At 33.5% G+C, this 26,643-nt stretch overlaps 2 protein-coding genes across 6 annotated transcripts in view; one reads left to right on the top strand and one right to left on the bottom strand.

Moving 5' to 3' along the window:
• Positions 1 to 342: 342 nt before the first annotated feature.
• On the top strand, positions 343 to 5,625 carry LOC114871441 (cytoplasmic dynein 1 light intermediate chain 2). Of its 3 annotated transcripts, none has more exons than XM_029177348.2 (10): positions 343 to 511; positions 685 to 758; positions 908 to 1,024; positions 1,098 to 1,328; positions 1,413 to 1,623; positions 1,706 to 1,894; positions 1,963 to 2,077; positions 2,449 to 2,589; positions 3,317 to 3,470; positions 3,565 to 5,625. In XM_029177348.2, the coding sequence occupies exons 1-9, from the start codon at positions 426 to 428 to the stop codon at positions 3,464 to 3,466; spliced, it is 1,314 nt and encodes a 437-aa protein (XP_029033181.1). In that variant the 5' UTR covers positions 343 to 425; the 3' UTR covers positions 3,467 to 3,470; positions 3,565 to 5,625. The 3 variants fall into 3 exon arrangements, with proteins under 3 accessions (XP_029033181.1, XP_029033182.1, XP_029033180.1); XM_029177349.2 differs by having other exon boundaries at positions 344 to 511; positions 2,449 to 2,565; positions 3,317 to 3,449; XM_029177347.2 differs by having other exon boundaries at positions 344 to 511; positions 3,317 to 3,449.
• Positions 5,626 to 6,874: 1,249 nt separating this feature from the next.
• The window catches only part of LOC114877790 (E3 ubiquitin-protein ligase MIB1), a 480,657-nt gene continuing 460,888 nt past the window's right edge, over positions 6,875 to 26,643 (bottom strand). The window contains exons 10-15 of one of the 3 annotated variants that reach the window (XM_046290189.1): positions 12,250 to 12,469; positions 11,592 to 11,902; positions 10,838 to 11,012; positions 10,550 to 10,661; positions 9,863 to 10,017; positions 6,875 to 9,559 (exon numbers count right to left, since the gene is read on the bottom strand). In XM_046290189.1, coding sequence (XP_046146145.1) covers positions 9,419 to 9,559; positions 9,863 to 10,017; positions 10,550 to 10,661; positions 10,838 to 11,012; positions 11,592 to 11,902; positions 12,250 to 12,469 — 1,114 coding nt within the window. In that variant the 3' untranslated portion in view covers positions 6,875 to 9,418. Of the gene's footprint in view, positions 9,560 to 9,862; positions 10,037 to 10,459; positions 10,662 to 10,837; positions 11,013 to 11,591; positions 11,903 to 12,249; positions 12,470 to 26,643 lie in introns of those variants that run through there. The other 2 variants (XM_046290188.1, XM_046290190.1) reach the window with 2 other exon arrangements.

Raw genomic sequence — 26,643 nt, 5'->3', positions numbered from 1 at the left:
ATCTGATATCATCGTGGGGTGTCAGGGTCCCCTTTGTGACGAGACTCTCTGCATACAGACCTGATATCGTCTTGGGGTGTCAGGGACCCCGAAGCGCCATTATTTAGGGCCTTCTGAACACGTCCCTCAAATTTTTTTGCATTCTGTTTAGTAATGCCAACGTAATTTGTGTTCTCGTTTCTATGGATTTTTCTAGGTACTGTCGGTAAAGTTTCCGACGCTAATCACCGCGACGCCTCGATGACAGAGGCGTGTCCAGTCTTGTTAAATCTGTAATCACTGTCATTGCCAACAATATCGTCTCAAATCCCTAGAACCTACCTAAGGAAACTTTATTCAAAAGTTCTATGCATTTCGAGTGAAGTTAACTGTAAGCCACAACGACTATTGTGCGGAATCGATAGAGCATTTCTGTCAAATGAGTAATGGCAATGATGGCAATTGATAATATGTTGCAGAATAATGGCTTTCAGTCAAAAAAGAAAGAGGATGCAGAGAATGATAATTTATGGTACGCTTAAAGAATATATAGTATTTTAATATAGGATACATAAGTATTTAGAAACTATCCATAGCATATGAATGTTTTGGCATACATTTGCCATAGATCACACATTAGAAAACCTGTAACGTTTAAATAACTTGGATAATATTTAATCTTGCATTATTTGGTTTTCTATATAGGTCCTCTATTTTGGCTGAAGTGCAGAATAGTGGTAATAACAAGTTACCATCAAACAAGAATATCCTTGTCTTAGGTAAATTGAAACCGTTGCTCTCCTCATATAATACAAACTTCTGTAACAATATAATTGGAAAATGTATGGATGTTGGATTATATAAATGTGTAACTTCTTTATTTGGGTTTATCCTGCTTCGCTTAATAATACGTTTTAACATATTGCAGGAGATAATGAAAGTGGAAAAACAACACTTATTGCTAAGTTGCAAGGTGTGGAAGATCCCAAAAAAGGTTCTGGTTTAGAATTTGCATATATTGATGTGAGAGATGATTATAGAGATGGTAATAATATATTCAATTATTATTCTTAATGATAAAATATAATAATTGTTATTTGACTGAATTTTTTATTTAGATCAAACAAGATTATCTGTATGGGTATTGGATGGTGATCCTGGTCATGCAAATCTTTTAAGATTTGCCTTGAATGCAGAAAGATTTCCACATACTCTTGTAATGTTAGTAGCTGCAATGACCACTCCTTGGGCTATCCTTGATCAGCTTCAGTCTTGGGCTGCCCTTTTAGGAGATCATATTGACAAGTTACCCTTAGACAATGACACTAGGCAACGATGTAGACAACTTAGTAAGCCTTTTAATAGATATCTTTCTTTAAATATCATATATTATCAATTTGAAACCATTATATTTTAATATTTGATATGTCCAGATATAAAAAAGTGGCAGGATTATACAGAGCCTGGAGATGAATTAGATCCTGGTAGCCCCTTAAGACGTACTAGTCGTAATTTAGATGATGAAACAATTGATAATTTGCCATTACCAGAAGGAGTGCTTACAACAAATTTAGGTCTAGATATCGTTGTTGTAATAACAAAAACTGATTATATGTCTACTCTTGAAAAAGAACATGACTACAAGTAAGAGTATAAGATGATACGAATTTGATTAGTAATAGCAGATTAGTATGTTTAGATATTCATCAACTGTCTTTTTTTATAGAGATGAACATTTCGATTTTATGCAACAGTGGATAAGACGATTTTGTTTACAGTATGGCGCAGGATTGTTCTATACATCAGCTAAGGAAGACAAAAATTGTGATTTGCTTTATAAATATCTAACACATAGAATTTATTCATTACCATTTAGAACACCTGCTTTAGTCGTTGAGAAAGATGCAGTTCTAATGTATGTAAATCACATAAGTTACAAACTTATGAATTTTTTATGTACTCTCACCATCTGTTTAATTACAGTCCTGCTGGCTGGGATAATATGAAAAAGATTAGCATTCTACATGAAAATTTACAGTCGATGAAACCGGACGATTATTATCGAGATGTTATTGCACAGCCACCAATAAACAGAAAAGTATACAAGTTATATCTTTTCAAATATAAATTAACACATTTGGCCCGAAGCAACATCGATTGATATCGCGGCTTTCAGAGCTGCACACCTTTTAAGGTTATTTGCTGATATTCCATGAAACATTTCTTTGTATAAATGGGACCGAAATTTAAGGTCTTTTATCTTCCCATTTATATCCTGAACTGCTATTTTGACGATTGAATACCGATTTTATAACCTTGCTAGATCATAGCCTCTCAGACGTGATGTCTTAAGACGTCATCCGGATTAGCTAAATTTCATGCTTAAGTCTTATGACATTATCAGGGCTGAATGTGTTACGGAAGTTAGGTAAGTTTTATGTATTATTTTAATATACTTTTGTTAATCAGTGTGTGGCTAAAGAGGTAGAAGTTCAGGCAGAGGAAGAACAAGTGTTCTTAGCCAAGCAACAAGCTGCATTGTTAGGATTGAAAGATCCGACACGTTCTCCAACAACCAGGAACCAGGCAAGCACTGGACCAGTTATTCAGGTTATACCATTTATAATTGGAGCATGCTTCTCATGTTGAGTGCAATGAATTAATAATCATTCAGCATTGAGTAATAGTGAACGTTTCTGTGGCTAATTCGTACATCAATATCATGTGTGCAGCGACCACATTTTCACCTTGTAACTAATATTTGGTTACATTAAAATTACCCCATCATGATGTCTTTAATACCTCCACAAAATTTATTTTGATGTTGATTAATGTTTTAAGCGAATGTTGCTTTTTATATTATGGAATGTAATTACTTGAAACATAGTATTCACATTTCATAATCAATCTGTTGTATATATTGTTAAATCCATTCAATGTGTTTTCATGTTGATATTAATTCATCCGAATAAAATCATGCATTGCTTATTATTTATATTTCAGTTTGTAGCTTCCAATTATGCAGTTATAAAATATAATTCTGTTCATATATTGTGTGTCCATACACTTCAGGATTTATGTTGATCATTGTATGACGCTGTCGATACGCGTACCGAATTAGACTAGAATAGATAGGAAATACATTTGCATACATGATTTTTTAATATGTTTTACATCAGTGGTATCCTAAATCTGATCGTTTAATAAATCATCGAATAAGATTGCTATGTGCTTCTTATAGATAACAATCAAAAGCATGGTCTAATCTATGTGGTATGATCTGTCATAGATATGATAGGCAATCAAATTTCGCGAATATTAAATGTTTTTCATATAGGTTGCATCGCCAAATAAAAAGTTAGATCTGAAAGGTACTGGCACCACACAATCTGGAGAAGGCGTTTTAGCGAACTTCTTCAACTCTCTTCTTCATAAAAAGACCGGGACCCCAGGATCACCCGGTAGTTTTGGTACGAGTCCCATCTAAGTTGGTAAATATTGTGATACAAAAAAATCTCAATGTATCACAGGATTTTGTAATTTCTATGGACCATCTATTATTTGGATTTTTTATTTTATTTTCAGACACAGGACCAACAAACAAAAGCGACCACGTGTAATGGTAAAATTCGTGGAATTTATTAGATCGATTTACTTGAACTAATTTAGACTTAGAACTAACCTTGTTAGAAAATCTTCTCCCGATTTAAATTCATCGTCTAAATGTCAAAGATAAGAATGTTTTTCTTTGCGACTCATTTGTTGAATTATAAATCAATGCAGGTACGCCAATGAAATCGTAAAAATAATTCAGTAGATGTAGAATATATTGTTTTTGGTTTTAATTAATTTGTTGTATTTTAAATCAATACATTAATGGTATTAGGTATTTGTAACAGTGATATAGTTATATATGTGTAATAACTTAGCGTAATTTTCTAATTTATATTAATTTGGAACAATTACAATAATTTTTCCTCATTATATTTTATGCCACATATTGTGGTTTAATATTTAATTTCGTTGTTTAAAACAGTTTTGTATTGTATTATGCAACTAGAATACTCGTAATTTTTAACAGTACCATAATTAACCATGATGTCAGTTTTTAATTTATTAAATAAATTGTGTAGAGCACAAATATCTAGGTGATTTCATTAAAAAAAAGAAAAAAAGGCAGAAGAACTTGAATTTAGAATGATATAAAATGTTATAAAATATTGTTTATACTAATTTATATATCGAAGCACAATGTGTAACATAAATAGTCGTTTGTCGATTAAAATAATTTTTTAAAACAATTTTTTTAGCTTGTATATCTTTTATTTAGAAATATTTGCACAGTCCCCAGTATTATAGTTCTTACGATATTGGGATTGCTATTACAGAACAAACTGTTGGTAATAGTTGTGCAATAATAAATTTACTTCAACTTGAAATGGGTCGCAAAGAATATTTACCAAAGTCATTTAAATCGAACAAAAAAATTAACACGAAACAAAGAAGAAAAATAGATACATTACACGATTTACTAACAGCCTCACTGTGTTTGATTAAATATTAATAACGATACAAAATGAAATCTAGAAAGTTATTAAATTAATGTAATTAAATATTTAATATAATAATACATTCTGATTATGCTTACGCACATGCTCCTCTATATCTTGTTATAGTAAATTATTTAGTAATCGTTTATCAAAGATGAGAAAGTTTTTTACTGCTTTTGAATAAGTATTTCTGTTTCTTCTATTAAGCACCTTTATACAGGGTGTCTCATGCAAGTGGGTTATAATTCTACAACGGTAAAAGATAGAAAAAAATATCATGAGGAAAAATTAAATGGTGTCGAATGGAACATCACTTGATGCCATTGGTCGATACCGGAAGTGGACGTGTTTCAAAGATCTCAAGGTCAATTTCACTTTTTTAAATGGGACTATATACTTTTTTATACGTTAATCGAAGCGTATTTTTGTTCTCGATAAAAAAGTATTAAGGCAATTGGGTCAAAAATTCATTAATTTAAAAGATATATCAGGGAGAGACCACTGGGCTCTCCCTGTCTCTCCCTATAATATCTTTTTAATTATTTAATTTTTGACCCAAGTGCCTTAATACTTTTTTATAGAAGATAAAAATACGCTTCGATTGATGTATAGAAAAGTATACAATTCTAATAAAAATTTTTTAATGTAATAGCATATTTTTGACCCAGTTGCACGGGACACCCTGCCTGCATAATTTCACTATTGTTGACGCAAATTAGCTGAATAATTCCCTCTTGTATTCGGTCTAAGTTACGAAGTGCCGTTATTATATCGTAAACGAATTAAATGAATGCGCGAAATAGAATTTTATACCAGTGTCGTTAGATCTAGCTGAGGTTTCTCGACCAAAGACACAGGTTTGCCTTTGGTTTGAAGAATACATAATCACTCGGTATGAATTTGGAGTGTATGTAAATGATATAGTGAACTTCGAGTAAGCGAGTGAAAGTTTAACGCATTGTAACTTCTTTGTCAAATTTGAAGAGGACTTTATGTAAAAAAACGAGATTTTTGTACATTTAAGTTATCATAAATGTGGCTTTCTATATATGAAGCAACTGATGTTCTTAATCAAAAATAAATAATTTTTCATAAACCTGTCTTATTACATGATATCCCATTAGAACATCCAATAGATATCCCATTAGTGTGTGTATTTGATTCCTAAGTGCTTTTGGCATAGGGTACAATATTCTTCTTAAGAAAGACAATAAAGTTAAAAAATAAAGAAATTAGTAATATTGTATTTTATTTGAAATAACAGTTATACTTACTCACAATGTCCTTTTTTAAATTCATCCAAGGATGGATATATAAAGGACTTTTACTTATTATAAGGTTGAACAAATGCGTTTATTATTGTAACTTGATTGAATACAATTGGTACAGTTAATTAAAACTGTGATAAAACAATATCGGTTGATACTACATACAAATTGCATTACAATTCTATTTAAAAGATATTCTACAATACAATGGGATTACTCATAAAATAAAACTGAAGTTTTGAAGAACTTCAGAAAGGCAGAAAGGAAGCAGAGGTGTTGGAATAAAAATAATAATTAATTACACTGCATAGTAATATTATACTTAAATTTTACGTCCCATTGTAATGTTATCGATGCATTTACATTATTCGTTAAATATCATTTATTAATATTTTTAAATATTTTACAGAAATACTATGAAACAGGAATGGTTTAAAACCTATACATTGCTTTAATTAATATTTCGTATTAGATATACCATTTTAAAGGCTGCAAATTAGTGAATAATTAATAATATAAAAAGTTCTACAGTTATGATCTATTTATTACATTATAGGTATAATTAAATAGTGGAGCAACCGTTGTTACAAAACTTCAATTATTTGTGCTTTAATATTTATCTGGAGCTTCTAACTCGATCTTTATATGTATATTTTTTTCTAATTTGATTAATATACCTCGTTTTCTATATTATTCCATTATACCTCATTAAAGAAATCAATTACATGTGACTTACATTTGCAAAAATGAAAGACGCAAGCCTTACATTAGATCTTGATGATTTATACACTTTATTTATTCATCTACTAATTTGAATGTAGCTAATAGAAGTCCTATTCTAAATACGATAATCGGCTTGCAAAAACTTCTATCAAAAGGGTTGTAAATGGAAGAGCAATGGTTAAAGCGCTAGGTGTTACTCTAAAGAAATTAGAAACAACAATTAATTCTTATGCAAGATCATAGGTATCTATGATTATAATTTTCTGCTATCTTTTACGTACATAAATATTATTATTTTCTATTATAAATTACTGCAAATTAAAATAGAGAAAAACTATGTGAACTATTAATTTTAATGCCATTGTTATGTTAGAATAAAAATTTAAAGAATCTGTTATGCTTTATATAAAAATATATAAAAAAATGTTATACATTTAGGGATGAATCGATGAATCTTTATCGAACTGTAGTACGGTGCATAAATAATATATACCTACGGTCGAATATAAATGAAATTTAAAATTAAAGAAATATTGATTAGTGGATTTAATTGATTAGTATCGATCATTGGAAGGTATAATAGACAGAACAGGATGTTCAACAAAATGCTCATAGAAATGAATATCCTTTTTCAGGAAAAGGATTAAATAGCATATACAAATCACTAAATGCTAATTTTACACAGTTACTAAATTAATATCCTCACCATATAGACCCATATTGGATGTGCCATACAAGCGAAACAAGCCATATCCGTTTTTTGCTTGCATATAATGACAAATGAGGAGGAAAATTAAATAGTTTAACGAGTTCCATTTTTTCATACTTATGTATATCAATATACAATAGTTGAAATAAACAATATACTATTATTAAACCAATTCAAATAATATAGTATAATTTTCATTTTTTGAAGATTTAAAAAAAAAGAAACATCAGATCGGAAAGCAGAATTCATTAAATCTTTTAATCTAAGCGTTTCATAACTTATTCTGTACAATTAGTCTTCTTTATACTTTTCCGCGAATAATTAATACATATATATATATTTGTATAATTCTACTAACTTTAGTTCAATAAAATGGATGAAAAACAGATCTTAAGTCTTCCATAAACTAGCAAACTAGATTTTCATTAAATGTTTATTACCTTTTAATAACTTTGCTTTCCTAAAATTGAATGAATTGCGAATTACTTCTGTCAAAGAAAGATTGAAAATGATCTGTGATCTGTAAAACTAATTGGCACTATTCATTGTCATTATGAATATATGTATTTAGACTTTAAAAAAGATAACAATTAATGGAATTTCAAATAGGGAAAGTTGAAAAGTTATACTTACACAGTTGAAGAACAGTGATAGTGTTGCCAATATATAGTAATATTTACAAAAAGTGCGAATGAAATACTTGCGGGATAAGAAAAATCATAAATCTCAAAAATTGATATTTCTTCGACTACTATTGTACAAAAAGGAATTATCGGTTTCACCAGAATACATTGTAAAATACAAGCTATAGTACAATACAAATCACAAAAATAATAAACATATCAAAATTGGAATTGTAGAAAAGGAAGTATAAAATAGAATGGTATCAATAGTTTCGAACGAGTTGTTTCAATTTAATGAGAATTCATTATCTGGAGAAATAACAATTTTCTTATCCTGCAGTTTATCGTCTCTGATTGACAAAAGCAAGTTTTACAAAAAGGTTCGTTGGTAGGATATGATGAGAAATTATATTTGATACAGATTCAAAGATCCATTTATACATAATCGTGCTATGTACCTAATTATTCCCCTCGTACAGTGTCCTATGCAACTGGATCAAACTACATAGAAAATGGTAGAAAAATACATATATAAAAAAAAATATCTAACTTCATTAGATAAAATTAAGTGGCACTGAATGGAACATCCATATTTCAGTTCCGGAAGCGGAGCTATTCCAAAGATTTCAAAGTCAATTCCGTTTTCTTTTATTTTTTTTTTACATCTTGATATTCTGTATAAAAAAGTATTATGGCACTTAGGTCGAAAATTAATGAATTCAAAAGTTATCTTAGGTAGAGACAGGGAGAGCCTAACTCTCTTCCTAAGATATCTTTTGAATTCATAAATTTTCGATCCGAGTACTTTAATATTTTATTGTAGATAATAATAGAATGTTTCGATTGATATTTCAAATTAAATTGCATGTTTTTTTTACGTTTACCATAGTACTTAGACCCATCACTATGCGAACCTAATACAATACGAATATGTATAAATGGACCTAAAAGATAGTTGTGCGTACAAATAGTGTACCGTAAAAGAAAAAAGGAGAAATGAAAATATTATGATTGCCTGGAAATGTTAGTCAGTGTATCTGGCGATCAGTAATAATTATACTAGAAGACAATGATGCATTTGTTGTTAAATTAAATCGAAAAAATCGGAAGAAAGAAAAAGAATAGATTATTACTAAAGTACGTAATCGACTCGTTTAGGACTTTACTACATTGAAAATCAGTTTCATTAATTATCTACCTTGCAAAATAATAATCTATTTTGTATAATCAACTTACAGTTGCGCTGCAAATTGTGAACTGAAGTTGTGATATTCGTTGAAGAACGAAATTTTTGTTTAGCAACCTACTTTCTTCGGGAAAGGAATAAATAAATATTACATGATTTTTATTCTTTGTTTTTCAAAATTCATATTATAAGTCGCAGGATCATCGAGATAGCAGCTTGTTTAAAAAAAAAAACACTAATTGGGTTATAGAATTTGGTACTTTGGATGATCATCGTTAACATTTCAGTCACCGAATCGAAGCAATATTTAATTATTCCTTTGCTATTATACTTTTTCCTAACACAAAACTCTGGCTCTTAACGGCCCCAGTTATCTAGATTTAATAGAGCAAAATTCGCTTGTCTACCGCTTTTCGACATATCGGACACTCTGACATCCGGTCTCCGCACATTTGACAGGTTCCGTGGCCGCACAGGAATATCATGTTCTTCAAACGATCCAGACAAACTGGACACATGGTCTACCAATAAAAATCAACCGTTTAAATTTATTTATTTAAACGGATTTATCAGCTGCTCTATTAATTTCGTTAATATCAATAAATAAAATATTAAATCCGCGCAAACTAATTTTGAAAATAACTTATAATTGAAAACCACAATTTGAGGATAAATTACAATTTAAAATCATAATTGGAGGTTCTCGGTATTAACGTTAAATTAATCTTAAGCGTTGAAACTTCATTAAGCTTATAGTTCTTGTTAAATAAATTTTTAAAATTAAAAGAAGAATATCTACTTACATAACAAATTTTAACACATACCTGTTCTTTGATGTCTTGAAGTTGCTGCTGCAGTTTCTGTATATCGCTATGAGATGTATCTCGGCTACCATTGTTCATCAGAATAGCTTCTCCGCTTCCGGTATTCTGTGGGATCGTTTCTTCTTCTGCATCATTCTTCACGTCTGATATCGAACCTTTTTATACAAGAGATCACTTCCATAAATAATAATGATTTGAATTCCATATCATAAAAATTGAAAAATTAGTACAAGTTAACCCTCGGACGACGGACCATGGAGAGACTCGCAATTTTAATTCAATTACGTGTCTCATATTATTTTCATTTTCTAAATTTTACGGTTCCAATACATAGAATTGTTTTATTTAAAAATTATACATTTAACCATAAGTGAATATCCTTGATAGGTTTTGTAAGTTTGGGTCACGATTGACCCCGACTCCGCTGTTCAAGGGTTAATAGATAAGCACAGGGTATTCTATAAAAATGGGATAAACTATGAAACTCCTAAGCCCGTTATTAAAAGATCTGGTATATTTAAGCAGTCTGTTTCTCTTCGTAGCTTTGGGTCACTATTGACCCAGCCATTCTCGTTTCACGATTAATGGACTTAGTACCTGAAGCATTGATACCCTTCACATAAGTGACATTGCCTCCTCCGCCACAACACATTGATAATGGTAGCATGTGCTGAATTTGAGACCTACATTGGACACATTTCTTCATAAGGGTTGCGCAGCTTTCGCAGGCACACATGTGCCCACATGGACGGAACAACATACTAGCTTTACGGTCGGAGCAAACCACGCATTCTTCGATCTGAAAAAAAAAAAAAAATTTTAATCAATTACAAACCACAATTTCAATACTCAAATAACTAAAAGAGAAAAAGAATAATTTTGAATAATGTTAAGTATCAAATTAATAACTGAACTTGAAGAATTAATATTTTTAATAAAAGATATCTGATATATGAATAATTAGTATTATTCTACCTTTGTTCTTGTTAGGACATTGTCCCTGCAGATCAGGCATTTCTTCACCCTTGGTGCGCAAGCATTACAGCAAGCTACGTGTCCACAGGGGGTGAAAAGCATTTCACGTTTTCCATCCGAACAGACTAAACATTCGTCGATTGTACCTGATGGAGCTGCTGTTTCAATATCGTGTCTGAAAGCACAGTGAGAATTTATTTATTTATCTGTAGAAGTAAAGCTAATCCTTTGGTATAAATAATAATAGAAACACTATTGGGGTATGAGAGAAGGAATACAGAATGTTAAAAAGAAAAATAATCGAAGGAGACCGTTTCAATTCCCTCATGGAAAATTTGGAAAATTAAATCTACAAACTACGCATACCGGAAATATTTGATTACAGTCTATCGCAGTACATTATCAACTACAGATACGAGAAGTTACACGTCGTGAAGCTAAATTCGTGCATCGAAAATCTCGAGATTAATCTGGCTACAGACATGTAAATATCTCCCTCAACTCGCACGCTTCAGTAAGATATAATCTTATTTCCTTTGACTATGCATGCTGAACCAGCGTAATTATAGAAAGGTATGCGCCAAACAGTTGCATTCCCGTTTGAATGGACGTAAATTACTTCGTTTCCTTTATGTTTATACAAATGAAAATTATTGTTCCCTTTTAAAATATAGAATAGGAATAATTATCAATTTATAATTTCGAGGATTTTGATGGCCGTAAATTTGATTCTATGCAAATGACGATTACTAACGATTCTCTGTCCTTGTGACAAGTAGTTAATGTTTTGCAGAGATTTGGATCCGGGCAGAGGTCGAGGGGAGTCTGTCCCTTCTTGTTTTTTAATTCTAGGTCAGCCCCGTGGGCAGCCAAGAAGCAGGCAATGAATGAACTGCTCTTCTTGTCCTGTCCTTGCGCGCCCAGGCCCATCAGGAGGCGTCCTACGTCCTGAACATCCTGCAGCTGTCGCAGCTGCGATAGAGTGTGATATCTCAAGGCTTCGTGAAGAGGCGTGTCGCCGTCCTTGTCCGCAACATTCAAGTTGGCGCCTTCCCGTACCAGCAGCTGTAACAGGATTTACGATTACATCATTAGAAAATTAATTAGTTGTAATAACGTCTTCCTGGGAATTTGTAATCGTATGCTGATTTTATTCCAATCGTGTGAACAATTCTGTGAATCATTTCCAATTCTGAATTATTAAAATGAAATAATTCAAATTTTTAGCTGAGGTGCTAAATAAAATCAAAATACTGTAGATTCTTATCGAGGACACCACGATTCTTTATAAAAAGAAGTTTGATATTTGAAAGGGGTTTTCTAAAATAAACTGGAACATCGAAAATGTTCAGTGGATCGTTTGTGGAAGGTTGAGTCAGAGGTGAACTCCTTTCCCGTCGAAATAAACGTACGCGAACGATCTGTGTGTGTTGTCGCTCGACTGCAAGGTGCAGCGCGGTCTGCAAATTGACGTTTTGCAAATCCAGGTCAGCTTTTCCAGCACGTGCCAGCTGCTCAGCAACTTCCACGTGATTGTTTAGGGCAGCTAGATGAAGGGCCGTGTAACCATCGTCCTTTTTCTCGTCCACTATCCATGGTCTCGGAAGTTTCGAGAGGAGCACCCGCATCGCGCTGCAATCAGAAGGGAAACATCGCATTGAATATTTGATTGCTTATGAAGTTTCTTTTCAACCGATCTTCAGAGAATTGAAAAATTCAATTACCTAACGTTTCATTCGTTTCTGTTAAAAATATTTAATATCGAAGACTATGATGTGTTATTATTTGTAATATTCTGGCAATAAAAGTGGCAATTTTTTCTATTAAGAAATAATAAAATTAGAAATATTAAATGATCTATCATTTTGAAAGATAATTATCATTAAACGTTTCAGCGAAATTTGCACTCTGGGGAGGCAGCAACCTCAGCCTAATGACGATGATCGTCCAGTTTCTCGTTTACCAGGAGGTTCGAGCGATCGAAAATTATGATTTTCATCGGGAAATTCAAAACGGATTTGTTATCAAAGGATAGGCAATCAATTATATTGTTTGGCAAACGTTTGTAATTGGATGCCGCATTAGTGTCGCCACGTGCAGTTAACCGATGATAAATCGCACGAAATCAAACAGATATTTGTCGTTCGCGTATTTTCCTTGTTGTTCATGATGCGAACGGTTCGTTTACGTGGAAATCAATTGGAATTCTTTTGGTTTATGACCACGACATCATTAACAGACGCGGTTATCGACTGACAAATCCTGTAAACTTTGGCTAATAATCACCCTGTTCCCTAGGTTATTTAGTAGCAGATGGTCGTAACAATGTGTCCCATATTTCTGTTTATTTTGTATTATCTACACCTCGTGTTGTAACTGTAGAATTATGTTGAATTCAGTCAACATGGATCAAGGGGAGGTTGATGGGAACCACAGCCCTAGGCTCCACTTTCCAGGGGGCCTCCTTTTCTAAGCCTTTCTTTTCCTTCTCTTATATAAAAAAATATTCAATGAAATTCTTTTTACTGTCGTCGTTTTTCTTAACGATTAAATTTTATTTAATTTTATTAAGAATAAATTTCAACCAAGGGTCCCTCGAAGATTTGATAGCTTCAGGCCTCAGAAATCTTAAACCAATATTGATTGAATTATTTTTGAAGTTCGAAAATATATTACATGACATTTAATATTATTTAATACATATCCTTTTTTCTATTTTCAGAAAAGCTAAAATATGTCCACTAAAATTTAGTCATCTATTTTAATGTCACCCTCTATATTAAATAATAAAGAAAATTTTAACAAATTATACAAAATTAATTAATTTGCGAAGGGTTTCCAATTTCGAAAGGCGAGATGGCACTTGTTATAATTATACGAATTTTTTCACTGGCGTGGTTAAAAGACATTACCAATTATGGTTGCGCTGTCTGCACCCCACGGACAGCCTTTCCTCAGGCGTACAGACGGAAAGAGATGTGACAGCTGCTTTATGACAAGACCTCCTCGAGGCACCGGCACAGCTTGGGGACGACAGGCATGCATATGTTTGTTTCACACACGTGTACGTTCTGTATACTTTCGATAGATACCTATTACAGTTTTCATTCTTCAACTGGAATCTACTTATGTTCGTCTGGGGCGAGACAGATCCCTTAGTGTAATTAACAGTTTCAATAATTGTTGTACTTGAGATTCTGTATCGTTGGGAATAAATCTTTAAGGTAGCACTATTCAAGCGTAGCATCACTGATACTAGATCACCAGTAATAGGAGATATGAGGCAATAGTTCATGATATTTACTTGTTTATTAGCATCGATGATGCCATTTGCACGCTTTATACAGAGAGTATATGTAAATTTTTAACTCGTTAAATCTTGAGATATTTTATATCATAAAATTACGTCAGATTTTCTATATTTCAAAATCCTCAATTTAACGCTCATCGGCCTAATAGGCCCACTGACAAAAAAGGAAAACTAAATTTGACTTTCATATCTCTTAATTAGAGTTGGATATTATTTCAATCTTCTGATACGTATCTTCAATGAATAAAATTATTTTAAAATCAGAAACAATTGTGTATTTGAATGAAAATTTATTGATAGATCTTTCAATAAAAATCTCGAATTAAATTAAATTATTCGAAAATAGCAAATAATTATCAATTTAAAGAGATTTTTATTTCAAATAAAATTTGATTTCTTCTGTTATTTTCAAATAACTGATTGTATTTTTTATTGTATATTATTATAATTATTCGAACAAGTTTGTATTGGAGATGAAAATTTATTCAAATAAATCATTTATTTCTTATTCTTCAATATCTTCTGTTTCTGTCAAAAGATCTTCAGTACGTACTGAAATAAATAAACAATACTGTCAGAAGTTATCGCGGACACCCGGTATATACTTCATCCTTGAAAGTAGAGCATTTCAAAAGTTAGCCCAATTGCGCGCTCGTTTATGCAACTCGTGCACGAATTAGCGTATGAGGAACGGTGAATTAATTCATGAAAAATTTCCTAGATACACGAGTTACAGTAATATCGTCAGCATCGCGTCATCTGATGGTTGGGTCGCTGTGGATGACACTTGTATGACGTATCTACTGCCGTATATACGTGATATGACGTGCTCAGATATCGAACATGTCGCCGTCATACGATGTCTCGTTCTGTTACATACACGTTCGTGACATGCATACTGCATCAGATCTCAATTTGAGGATTTATTAAATAGTCTCGACCAAATTGATCTTCGCTCTTGTTTGTTTTCTCTCTTTCCAAAATTATAATCCACTTGAGCCGATTATCATGATTAACGCTGATAAAAACAGGCGATAGTTGAATGACGATAGACTTTTTTTTATCATTGATATAATATCTAATAGAACGATTTGTATAAAGGATAAGATATTCGAAAGATATTGCTTGGAATTTTATTTAGATTGGTCATAATTAAAAATAGAATCACCAACTATTTTTTCGTCTATTCATATGAATTATAAAATTTTATTGTAACAAAATTAATTTAAATTTTAAATTAAGTTTCTCCAGGAAAGATGGTATTCCCGGTACTTTCTGCATGGCCGTCCTCGCGGAGAATGACAATGTTGCGAATGGGACCCTCTATACATAGAAGTCTTGCCCTATCACATGCGTGTGAACATTTGCGCGGGAAAATTTGAATTGATATTTATTTTATACTCATACATCTCTGTTATGTACTAAGAGAGATACTATACTCTATTTTATAAACAGAGTAATTTTGTTTTTATATTACTTTTAATATTAATATAGTCCGGATTAAGATTTTGAGAATTCCTACTTCTCCTATATTGCCATTCTGATAGCGAGTGCATAGTAAAATTACTTTTGCTAAAATTTTCTATTAAATTCCAATACTTTTAATTAAGAAAGAGATTTAACATCTCTTCTAATTTAACATCTATTCCCAAGCGAAGACACCGAACTTACAGAATGACTCAACAGATACAAAGAAAATGATCCACCGATCGAGGGTGATCGCTTATCGATCGAAAAGTCTGAAGAACGAGGCTGGCAAACATCGTGTACCGATAATACGACGCGGTCAAAATAATTGTAAAGGGGGAATCTCGTTAATGAATGGCGCGGTTCAGCATGCGGGCAAGACACTTGCTCGAATCTCGTCCACTTTGTATCGGTATCGTTCTACACAAGTGGCAACGGCTTACACGGACATACGTATGTGCATATATCGTGCATTTAGTGAGTCACTGACAAACGAGGCATCATTGCAGAGTCTACCGAGAACTCGATGTACACGCGCCTCCTGTTTCCGATGTGCGGTTCGTTCAGCTCGTTTCACTGTTCGCGAAACCGTTCTGTTCGATCACGATGAATCACATGGCGAAGCGCTAAATATAATTGACAAAGTGGAACCCACGTATAGTGAATCGTTCTTCAAAAACCTGTTACCGATCGTTTCTAAATAATTATGATTCAGTATCGTCGAATTCACAGACAGCCTCGGACTTTGGATCGTTCTTCTATTTCTATTGTTGATTATTAGTGATTATACGGTGAATTTTATCGAAGTGGACTTTGCGGTTTCTTCTACATTTTGGAGACCGTTTATGGATACTTTTGATGAAGGAACAAATAAACTTTGGTTATTAATAACAGTTACTAGTACGGGTAAGTTATGTACGAGTTCACGTGAACGCTAATTGACGCTTAAACGAGATAAATCAGACAGACGATCGTGAAGATTGTACGGGTATTATTCTGAACGTAATTTTCTGCCTCGGCTTATGTTAACGTTTTGTATTGCGAAATAAACGTTGCCAGTTTTGCTTTCGTTTGTGGAAATTAATCGAGATAACGGTAATCAGTTATGAAAAAATCGAGGAAAATTTATCGTTTTTTATTATATTATCGCAATATCGTTTTGCAGAAATATGATTATAATAAATAAACACCGCTTTGTGTTTCTGAAAAGAACTCAAAGGTTAAATCAACATCTAACGTTCATTTTATGGTACTTTGCCTTATTAGGCCAATCTTTCTCAATTTAATTAACTGTAATTTCATTTGGACAAATTAAATTTCATATCATTAAATAATAAGAGAAATATGAAACATTACTTAATTTCTTTGTAATTAAATTGTTATGCCTTGGTTCAGTTTAAATTAATGATACAACAAATATATAATTTATGAAACGAACACATCTTGTTAAGTTATAATATCGAATTCATGAAGCGAATAAATAATGTTTTTAAATTATTTTCTGCGACAATAATTGTCTCGTGATATTTTCAAGATATTCGCGAGTCACCGAGCAGCACACGATAGCGAATCTTTAAGTCTCGGAACTGTTTATCTCGGCAGTTCTTTTTTTCAGAATTTCAATGAAATTTCATTTATCTTCCTGTTCGTTTGGCCACGCGTCTTTTCTCGAGATTGTTTCGAAGTTTTCGGATTTCCTATCAGTCATTCATGCCTGCGGAGGAGCCGATTCGATCAAAACTCCGGGCGATAAATAAACCTTCAATTTCTCGTTCCACGGCTTGCTGTCCATCAATTCTTCAATTCAGGAAACTCGTATCGTCGACATGCGCGGAAATAAATTCTATCCGCGTCCTCGAGGCTCTTTCTACTTTCTTGAGAGGGGCAAAAGATTTCCAAACCGGGAACTATATTTTTTCGATGCTTTCAGAAAGCGAACATTTTTCGATTCAATTTTTATTTATTTGGTATTATAATCGATCAGTTCTGCTGCTTGAATTATGCTGCATTTTTTATTGATTGATTATTCATTTTATTGCAATTATTTAGATGCTAATTTAAATATAGAATTTATGAGTTAAAAATAAATGAATTGTCAATAAAGATAAATTAGTGATAAGATTATAGAAAGTATTGCTACTAATTCTCGTTAATAAGGGAACATTGTTTATAATATTAATTACTGTCCTTTGCATATTGAAATGAATACGGTTACAGAAAAGTACGAGGATGTAAAATAAAAATGGGATAAAAATTAACTTTAGCCTTGTAGTATAATTATTTTCAAGTTAATTTTGTTGAATTATTTCTTCTTTGTTCCATATTATAATATTAAATAAAAAACATTGTTTTTATAAAACCGTAAATCTCGTTACACAAATATCTCTTACAAAACATGAGTATTATTTTTCACATTCGTCTCACGCATATATTTTCATCACGAAATCCTTTCTCATCAAATATTTTCCCTTATTTACGAATATTATTTCCATATGCTCGTATGAATGTTATAACTTTTCATTAAAAATTTTCTAAAATTGCGAAAACCAAGGTTCGTGTATTAGCTACCACGTTGCGGAAAATGTTTGCAAATAATATTTTCGACCAGTTCAACATATCAATATGTTCAAATACTGTTTTTGACACTGCGAAAATTCAAACTCTATATTTTCTAAAACTAACAAAAATATGGCATCATTTAATCCAGATGATTTTCCAAAACAAGGTTACTGGCAGATGTTATCTGATATAATTAGATTATTGCATATCGATGATTTCATGACATAAAAGTATCACGAAATAGTACTTGCTATATATCAATTTGAAGCATAAGATTTAATAAAAATAGCTATATAAATGCTCCATCGATATTCTTCATACAAAATGGCTGAATGCCAATTACAGCAAACAATAATCTCCTTCAAAACACATAAAGTGAATTAGTGATTCACTGTTCCTTCTAATGAGAAACCAGTCATTTTCTATAAAGAATATTTATAAAACATTTACGTGGTTATTTTCACTAAACTTTAACCTTTAAATTGATGTATCATAAGTGCTATTTTATGATACTTTTATGTCACAAAATTAAATTAGAATATGTATTTCAAAATTCAAATACTTCTTTCGATCTTACAATTTGAAAGAACCAGTAGCTCGTACGTTTAGGTGAGCAATGTATTGCTCATTGATTTGTGAACTTTTCGAGGGAAAGAGGCGAGTTAGGGATCGGTTAATGGAACTTTCAGCCGTGCAAAAGCATCGACATTGTCAATCGACACTGGCAATCCCTTTGCGTGCTCTGTTGTTAAATACGCTTGATTCGCATGGACTGAAAAGAGTTACAGAGTAATGGGCATGGCTCGTGATTGCATCGTCACTTCAATTCCGTTCTTAACGACGGAAGCGAGACCGTGCTTTACCTCTTTCGCGCGCGAATCAATTTGAATATATGAATTTTCATTCTTACCCTGGTATTTTTATGAATAACAGAGATGAAACGCCTCGTCGAAGGATTTCATTATAGATCTTGGAGGAAACGAAGAATGCTTGCGGAAAGACTCGTGAAAATAACTGTTACGTTTATGCTGGTTATAAATGGTATCAACGTACAGTAAAAAGCAATTATCGTCATTATTCTTGTGGAAGACTGTTTTCCATCGCTAAACGCCTCGCCGTTAAATCGATGCACATATTTGAAATTAGAAGGGAATGAAAAAGCTGGGAGAAGGAAAAAGATACGAACAGACTAATATGCAGAAACCATGAAGAACGTTAGCCACCGTGACGCAATTTCCGCCGCTTCTATCAGAATTGCCACTCCCAATGGCCGAGGAGAGAACCCGATGCAGTTCAAAGTGGTCCTGAACTCTTTCGACTCTCGATTCGTTGATTCGATTCGTCCATTTTCTGTCATCCAGGTTCTGGACGCGAAAAAGAGGCGAGATTCGAAGGCTTTCCACTTCGGACAGCACGTAATTGGAATAATAATATAAATTTTCTGACACGAAAGACCATTCGACGCCGCTTTTGCCAGATTATCTTTTTTTCAATATTGTTTCATAGAATCATTATTATTTTAAATCTGAATCATTTTGTCCCCGATTAATGTTTCTAATATTCTTGGCTTTCAGAAAATCTAACAAAATTTTGGGGTACTTATTGAGGATCCTATTTTAAAATACAATCGTTGCTTGAGTCAAATGGATTAATTTGAAGAAATAAATATTCAGAAGGAAGTTGAGAAAAAGTTAGGATTTGTTTCGAACATAAATGACCAAGCTTCCCCACGAAGGGTTAAAATAGAGACTAACTAAATATAATATAAGTAAATTCAACTTTCCTCTACGTCTCTGCTGTGACCAAACTGAAAACCCTATCCTCGAGCCGATCGTGACGAAAATCGAAATTCTTCAGGAAAAACGTCGAAGGAGTTGCTCCATGAAGGGTCGATGTAAGAAAGGAAGGCAAAGAGGGAAGAGAGTGGTGGAGAGGGTGTTCGAAGCAAAACTAAATCACAACTACCAACTAATTCCATCGCGAGGAGTTTGGATCTGGCGGAGGTGGAAGGAGATGGTGTCGATGGAACGAGATTCTTCGTGGTCGGCTCGTCGAAGAAAGAGGGAAAGTGGGCGACGAAGAAGGAAAAAACGAGGAAACGCGGTTGCGAAGCTGAAGAAGGGGCAAGAAAGCACTTCAATCGCAGCCACTTTGGCTCGAGCAGCGTAATTTATGCGTTCAATACCCGACCACCGCACCGGCCCAGCCATTCCAGCCTGCACTCTGAAAAAATATATTAATTCCGGGCTCCTTTAAAAGTTATTGCAAAAGGAGTTGGTTACGGTCGCCGCGGGGCGAATGAGCTACGTAGACGGAACCCGGGGTCGAACGGGGTGGGGAAAAAGGGGAAAGCGAACCTCCAACTTTCTCGCGGCGATGGAAATGACTTGGGTGTAAAATATGGTGGCAGACAAGTCGCAGGTGCGGCCACGTAGGAGTCGCAGGGAGATCGGCATCCTCGTTAGTCTTTTCCCTTTCGATCAAATCTATCTTCACCCGATCCCTCTTCCCCATCGGCCAATCGATTTCTTTTTTTTTTTTAACCGAAGGATAATTTTATGTAATCAGACATTGAGAAAATTTATTTCACAAGAATTTAATTTATTTTGCCCAAATAATAATAATAATAATTGAGGCATTTTGAGAAAATTTATAAATAGTGCCGCTTCTAATCAATACCAATTTTCATTTTAATTAAAAAAAAAATAATAGAAGATACGCGTTAGCTGAGACAAGAAATAATTAATTACCCAGAAGAATAGGATCAAAGGATAAATCATGGTCATTTTTGGTGGATGGAAACGAATTTTCCACACGATTGCATAAATCCTCGATTCAAAACGTCATCCACTGTTATACGAAGTTGGGAAAAGATCCAAGTTTCATCCTTTACCCCTTGCCTCTTTCTTTCGCCGTTTCAAAATAATTCTTTCGCACGAGAAGCTCGAGATGACATCGAACCTCTTCCGTTCTTTTCAGAAATTTATTGCCTGGCTTCCTGATTACGCAGATGGCTTCGACTTCAATCGAATGTTTTTTTAATGAAATTATTTATGATCACCCGTGAGCATTTCTCCTTCTCCGGAAGGATTTCCATGGTTGCAGACCACTTTCATTGAATTTTATGAGCCATTTGCGGCGGACATAAAGGAAAATCGTTGGAAATCTGACGTTTATATTGTGATACAAATACCAAGTTACAAACTGAACTATTTAAATACCTATATGGTTTGGGATATATTTTAATCGTTCGAAAATTTGAAAAATTTGGACGAACAAATTTTGAAGAAATTAGCCTAATACTAATACTATTCATAGTTTCCTCTTTTCTGTTATTAATTAATTATTTAATACGTTGACTACCACAGTGAAAATGGGCATGGGTTGTAGAACATTAAAAATAGAAATAGTTATTTTTTAAGTTTCTTTGAAAACGTGTTAATTATGCAAAATTTTAGGTGCCAATAGCCAAAGTTTAACAATTTTTTTAATTCGCATTCCTTATCAGCCACCTAAATCAGTATGCAATTACACAGAAAGAACAATTACACAAAAGTCGACCAATATTCTTCTTTGAGAGAGAAAATAAGAAAGGAAGAGTAGGAGGGAGGCAAGCTGTTTATGCAGCGTTGTCTCTATAGAGCAGCTGGTAATTCTCACGTTATCAAGGAAGCTATGGGGTGGGTGCGAACGATGTTAAATAAGATCTTAAAATACCCGTTCACGAGTGGTAATCCTCGAGACACCTGGTGACGTAACATTATAATTTCAACAGTCGCGTATTCGAGCTCCGATGAACTTCAATCTTCTATTCGCGGTATTTTATCATACGCGTTCGCCACTTCCTATTCGTCGTTCGGTAGATATCTCGATTCGACCTATTTCTTTCATAACGACTATCGTTACCGAGCAAAATAAGAGTTTACATTATTTTAAAATAATGGGTTTGTTTGCGACGGTCTACGTGCAGCTGAATACGATCACCGGTTCAACCAACTGGAATTTTTATTACCCGTCATCAATTAAGTCAATGGTGATTCTTTTCTGCACTTTTTGTTACTTTTTATTTAGTCCTTCACATTTAGATAAACCTTCCATCATTTTTCTATTACTTTGCATAAAATGTTTGTTAGCGCTATGGGTTTGTAACTGGACAGTTCCTTCGCATTTTCTTCTGATTTGAAAATGGCATCTCTTCAGGAAATGTACTATTTTTCTATATTAAATTAAAAAATTTTTAGTAAACATTTGATACCGTTAGGGGAGATTTGTGTTGTCAGAGTGATCGAGATATTGTCAGAACCAGGACTGGTGTTTTTATATTTCTTGAATATGCTGATTTTGAATTCTTCATTAATAATGGAGCGATGGTCTGTTTCTATTGTTGTAGATTGTTTAAGCGTTAGACTGGTCCGACTTGTTCTAAAAGAAAGGCTTTCTCGTAGTTCGAGTCGTTCAAATTTGCAGCATATGTTTCTGCTGGTAGGTTTGCAATCGCTGTTTAGTCTGTAATAGTTGTTTTATCTGGTTTTGACAGGGCTGATATGTTATGTTTACGATGGGCACCTTGGATTGCTTTTAGTTTGTTCCAAAAATTTCTAGTGCCCTAGGGTCGAAGACTCCGTTAGTTGATAAATTTGATTGAAAAATTGAAATTTATTTGAAATAAAATGAAATGATATTGAATCATTAAGAAAAAGAGCAATTCATTCGATAGAAGACTTAGAACGGACTCATTAAAATTTTCGATTTTATTAAATATACATCTTATAATAAAAATCGCGATTGTAACTTTTAATAACACATTTGTATGCACACGATCCGTTTCATTGCATTTGGAAAGCAATCAACGGTATCAGATTCAGTGATCTTGAACGACGAGAAATCGAGGTGTCAATTCATTCAAGAACGGGATTACTCTTTGACTGTTTTCGCTGGATGGTAATTTTATGAATGGCTGTTCGCGTTTCGTGCAGCCGCGCGTGGAAAACGCGACGGCGACGAAATCGCATTACGCGAATTTCGGCCGCGGAATGCGCAATGAAACGCGACATCGCGGTCGCGTTCGTTTCGTTCTGTTTGCCCCGTCGAAAATGGGAGCTTTCAGCGAGAGACCGCGAGCCAAACAAGCTGGAAAGTATTCGTTGCAGGCTTGGAACACGCGAGCAACGAGTTCGATCGAAATTTCAATTATCCAAATACCGAGCGGTTACAACGAGATACTGTCAACAGACACTGTCAAAGAAATTTCAACCTTTTATTCTGTGTGTTGTCATAATCAATATGTGACTTAATGTCTGTTTAGCGTAGGTTTAAGGGGAGGTCTAAGGGGGGTTACAACTGCAGGCCCCACTAGGAATGGATCAATGGTTATTAGCTAAGAAATATTTAATTTTTCAATGATAAAAGAATTTGAAATTTATTTTGAATCTGATTGAAGTCTCAGAATCGAAGTAAGACAGATGGCAAACGATTGGTAAGAAGGATGAAACAATAACATAAAATGATAAAATAAACTGCAGAATGTTAGGAACCATCTTGCCCTCGCGTCACTCCTTTAATAATAAACTCGGTTGTAGAACGGACTGAATCATCAGAAAGAAACTGTTTTTATCAAAATTGAATTCTAAATAAACAAATACTATTTATTTATTCAGGAAAGAAGAATAATCAAAGATTGATATTTGTTTTTCGCAAGACTACTGGTGCAACTACCTACCACCATCCTTTTTCATTCCTAACTTATTTTTATGTTATTCAGGAATTTTAGGAGCTCTGAGTTTTAGAATTTTCTAATTTCCCAAATTCTCAATTTCATAATTTGTTAATTTTCTAATTTCAGAATTTTAGAATTTTAGAATTTTCTACTTTCCTAATTTTCGAATTTTTAAATTAAACAAAAACCTAATCAGTCCTCCGATTATACACTTACATAGATTGTGAAAATTGATCAAAGTTCCGAATAACACGAATATTAAAAGTTCGTCTTCAAAAGGTTAAATCACATGTAAGCCGCACGATGATGAACATATTACATTAAAAGAACGCAATTTAAGTAATGAGTAAAATGAAGATCTCGGATCTTCGTATCACCCGTTTTGACGCAACTTTTTCTCTCTGCCAGGAATCCGAATAATCCTTTCAGTAGCCACGAGACAAACAGCATTAACCCTCTTTCGGCTATCGCGTTTGCCAGCTAGGGAGGTAGGTTTGACGTAAAGTTCCATAGATTTGTCAGGGGTGGCAAAAAGTGACATGTTTCAGCCACTCTTTGGGCGTAACTGGGAATTCCGTTACTTTCTTAGCAGCTCGTGAAGTGGTTTCTTTCGTCCCTTTCATATTTTCCTTTTGCCTCCGACTCGTTGTTTCGCCAACTTCTTCATCCCTTCTGTATCTTCCTCATTTTCGCTTTTCTTTTGTCATCGAACCATAAACGTCCCTCCTCTGATCGTGTATATTGCACATTTCGTGAAATTTCTAACCGAGTTATTTTACAATGTTCTCCTTCCATTCCAGTTTGCCTTGGTCTGGTTATGAAACTTCGATTACACGCAGTCGAACAGATTTATTCGGGGTACGTGCTGTCCCTGGAGAATGTAGACAGCCACTGTCGTTTTGAATACAATCAACTCGATTTACCACCGCTGTGTATCGTATAGTTTGAAATTGTGTTTCGAACAAGAACAGTAATGTTTATTTGCCAACGCTGAAATTCGATAAACTTCCGAAGCTTCAATCTTCAATTTCTTTCGTACTATTTATATTAACATATTTATTATTATAAAAAGAATAGTTTCAGACTCATTTAATGATTATTGGCGGAGATTTTATAAATGTTTTGTTCTTTTTAACATAATTAATTTAGATGACTTATTCTGAATAATTAGACAGGCAATTAGATTCAGGACCTTCGTATTCTTTCTTCCACAGAATTATTTATTTAAATTTAAAAAATAATAATTTTTCTTTAAAATAAATATTAATTTCTTGCGATATTTTTAATAATTTTTCAATCCCATTATGGTAGAATTTAAACAGTTTTGAAACAAAATATACTCTTATCTGTTAATTAAATATATTTTTAACAAACATATTTGTTATAATACGAGAAATATTGATCTCAAGATTCGCGAAAAGAAAAAAACGTATAAATTATTCGACAATGGCGAAACTTTAATTCAAGGAAGTCTTTTCATCGCAACTTTTCTACCCCCTACAATTTCTCAGATGGTTACATTAGAAAAGCAATTATAATCCGTTATCTCTGGAGAGAAACGAGGGACGCGGTGGAAAGGAGGAGAAATATGAAGAAGAGGTAGAACCGTGTCTCAAAGGAGACACATAAAAGAAACATTCGTCCGGTTTGCCAAATATCCTTAAGCCGCTTAAAGACCCACCCTTCGAGCGAGTAAACGACTCTCTTTTCACGTTCGTGAAACCTCCGCGAGAAAAGAAGAAAGATGGCCTACAAACCGTGAAAAACTGTTCCACTTTATAGTCTAGACGGGTTTCTATCATCCAGGTGAAATTAACGATGATAATTAGTAAGGACCATCAACTTTCCTTTTCTTCTTTTTTCACCACATTTTTTTAAAAGTAATTTTTATTTTCTTCAACGATTTTATGCATTGACACGTTTAAAATTCTGGGCTCAACAGAAGATTACTTTGAGTCTTTACCATTAGTCTTTTCAAGAACAAATTCATTGAGTTGTTCTTAATAATCGAAAAAGTGTATGCATTTAAATTTCTACAAAAGCTCACAAATAATTTGCTACAAATTATTCATTTAATTTCGTTCGATGCTATTACTGAAACGTAACGAATACATTAGGGAGATTTGAATACAATTTGAAGAGGAGAATCTTAATCATCGAATTGCATAATGTAGGAGAAGCAGCGAAACGATCTTCTATCTTTCCAAGTAGAATGTTTTTCAATTTTCAATAGGTAAAGTAAAATGGACATTTCTAGTAAAACCTTAGTATTTTAAGTAAGGCACTTAATTCTGGTTATATATAATTCAAAAATAATTTATTTGCCTTAATTACTCGATTACGTTGAATTTGTAGTGTAAATCATCCCCCAAGGTATTTAAGTGTTTATCTGTACGGTCGTTCGTGTATTAATTTTCAGCAAATATAAAAATTCAAATGAAAAAATAAAGAGGAAAAGTAATAATATTTCTTTGAGACGTTGTTAGCGCAAAAAAGGAGGAGTACCAAAGGAAGTGAAAGGAGGAGAGGGAAAGAACGTCGATTTTCTTTTGTGGAGAGTTGTCTCCGGCATGGCGTCAGTGCGACGTCCAAAAATAGGGGCTGTATTAGGGTGTAAGCCTGTAGTTGCTCGTTTTCGCACGGCTCACCGGACTGCGAATGCATCGTCTTTGGCTGCCAGTAATTTTAGATCTGGAGGAGACGTCGCGACGCAGCCTGAAGGATTCCTCCTCTGTTCCTACAGACACCAAACGA

Source organism: Osmia bicornis, chromosome 2, assembly GCF_907164935.1.
Source record: "Osmia bicornis bicornis chromosome 2, iOsmBic2.1, whole genome shotgun sequence".
In the NCBI taxonomy this organism is placed as follows: domain Eukaryota; kingdom Metazoa; phylum Arthropoda; class Insecta; order Hymenoptera; family Megachilidae; genus Osmia; species Osmia bicornis.
Note: the sequence above shows the minus strand (reverse complement) of the source record. Positions and strands in the feature narration are given on the sequence as shown.

What these genes read in the sequence shown, in the direction of transcription:
- LOC114871441 (XM_029177347.2), top strand. Translation starts at nt 426, where the DNA reads ATGGCAATGATGGCAATTGATAATATGTTGCAGAATAATGGCTTTCAG. An exon ending in GCAGAGAATGATAATTTATG is followed by an intron (nt 512 to 684) that starts GTACGCTTAAAG and finishes TTTTCTATATAG; the next exon opens with GTCCTCTATTTTGGCTGAAG. An exon ending in GCAACGATGTAGACAACTTA is followed by an intron (nt 1,329 to 1,412) that starts GTAAGCCTTTTA and finishes TGATATGTCCAG; the next exon opens with ATATAAAAAAGTGGCAGGAT.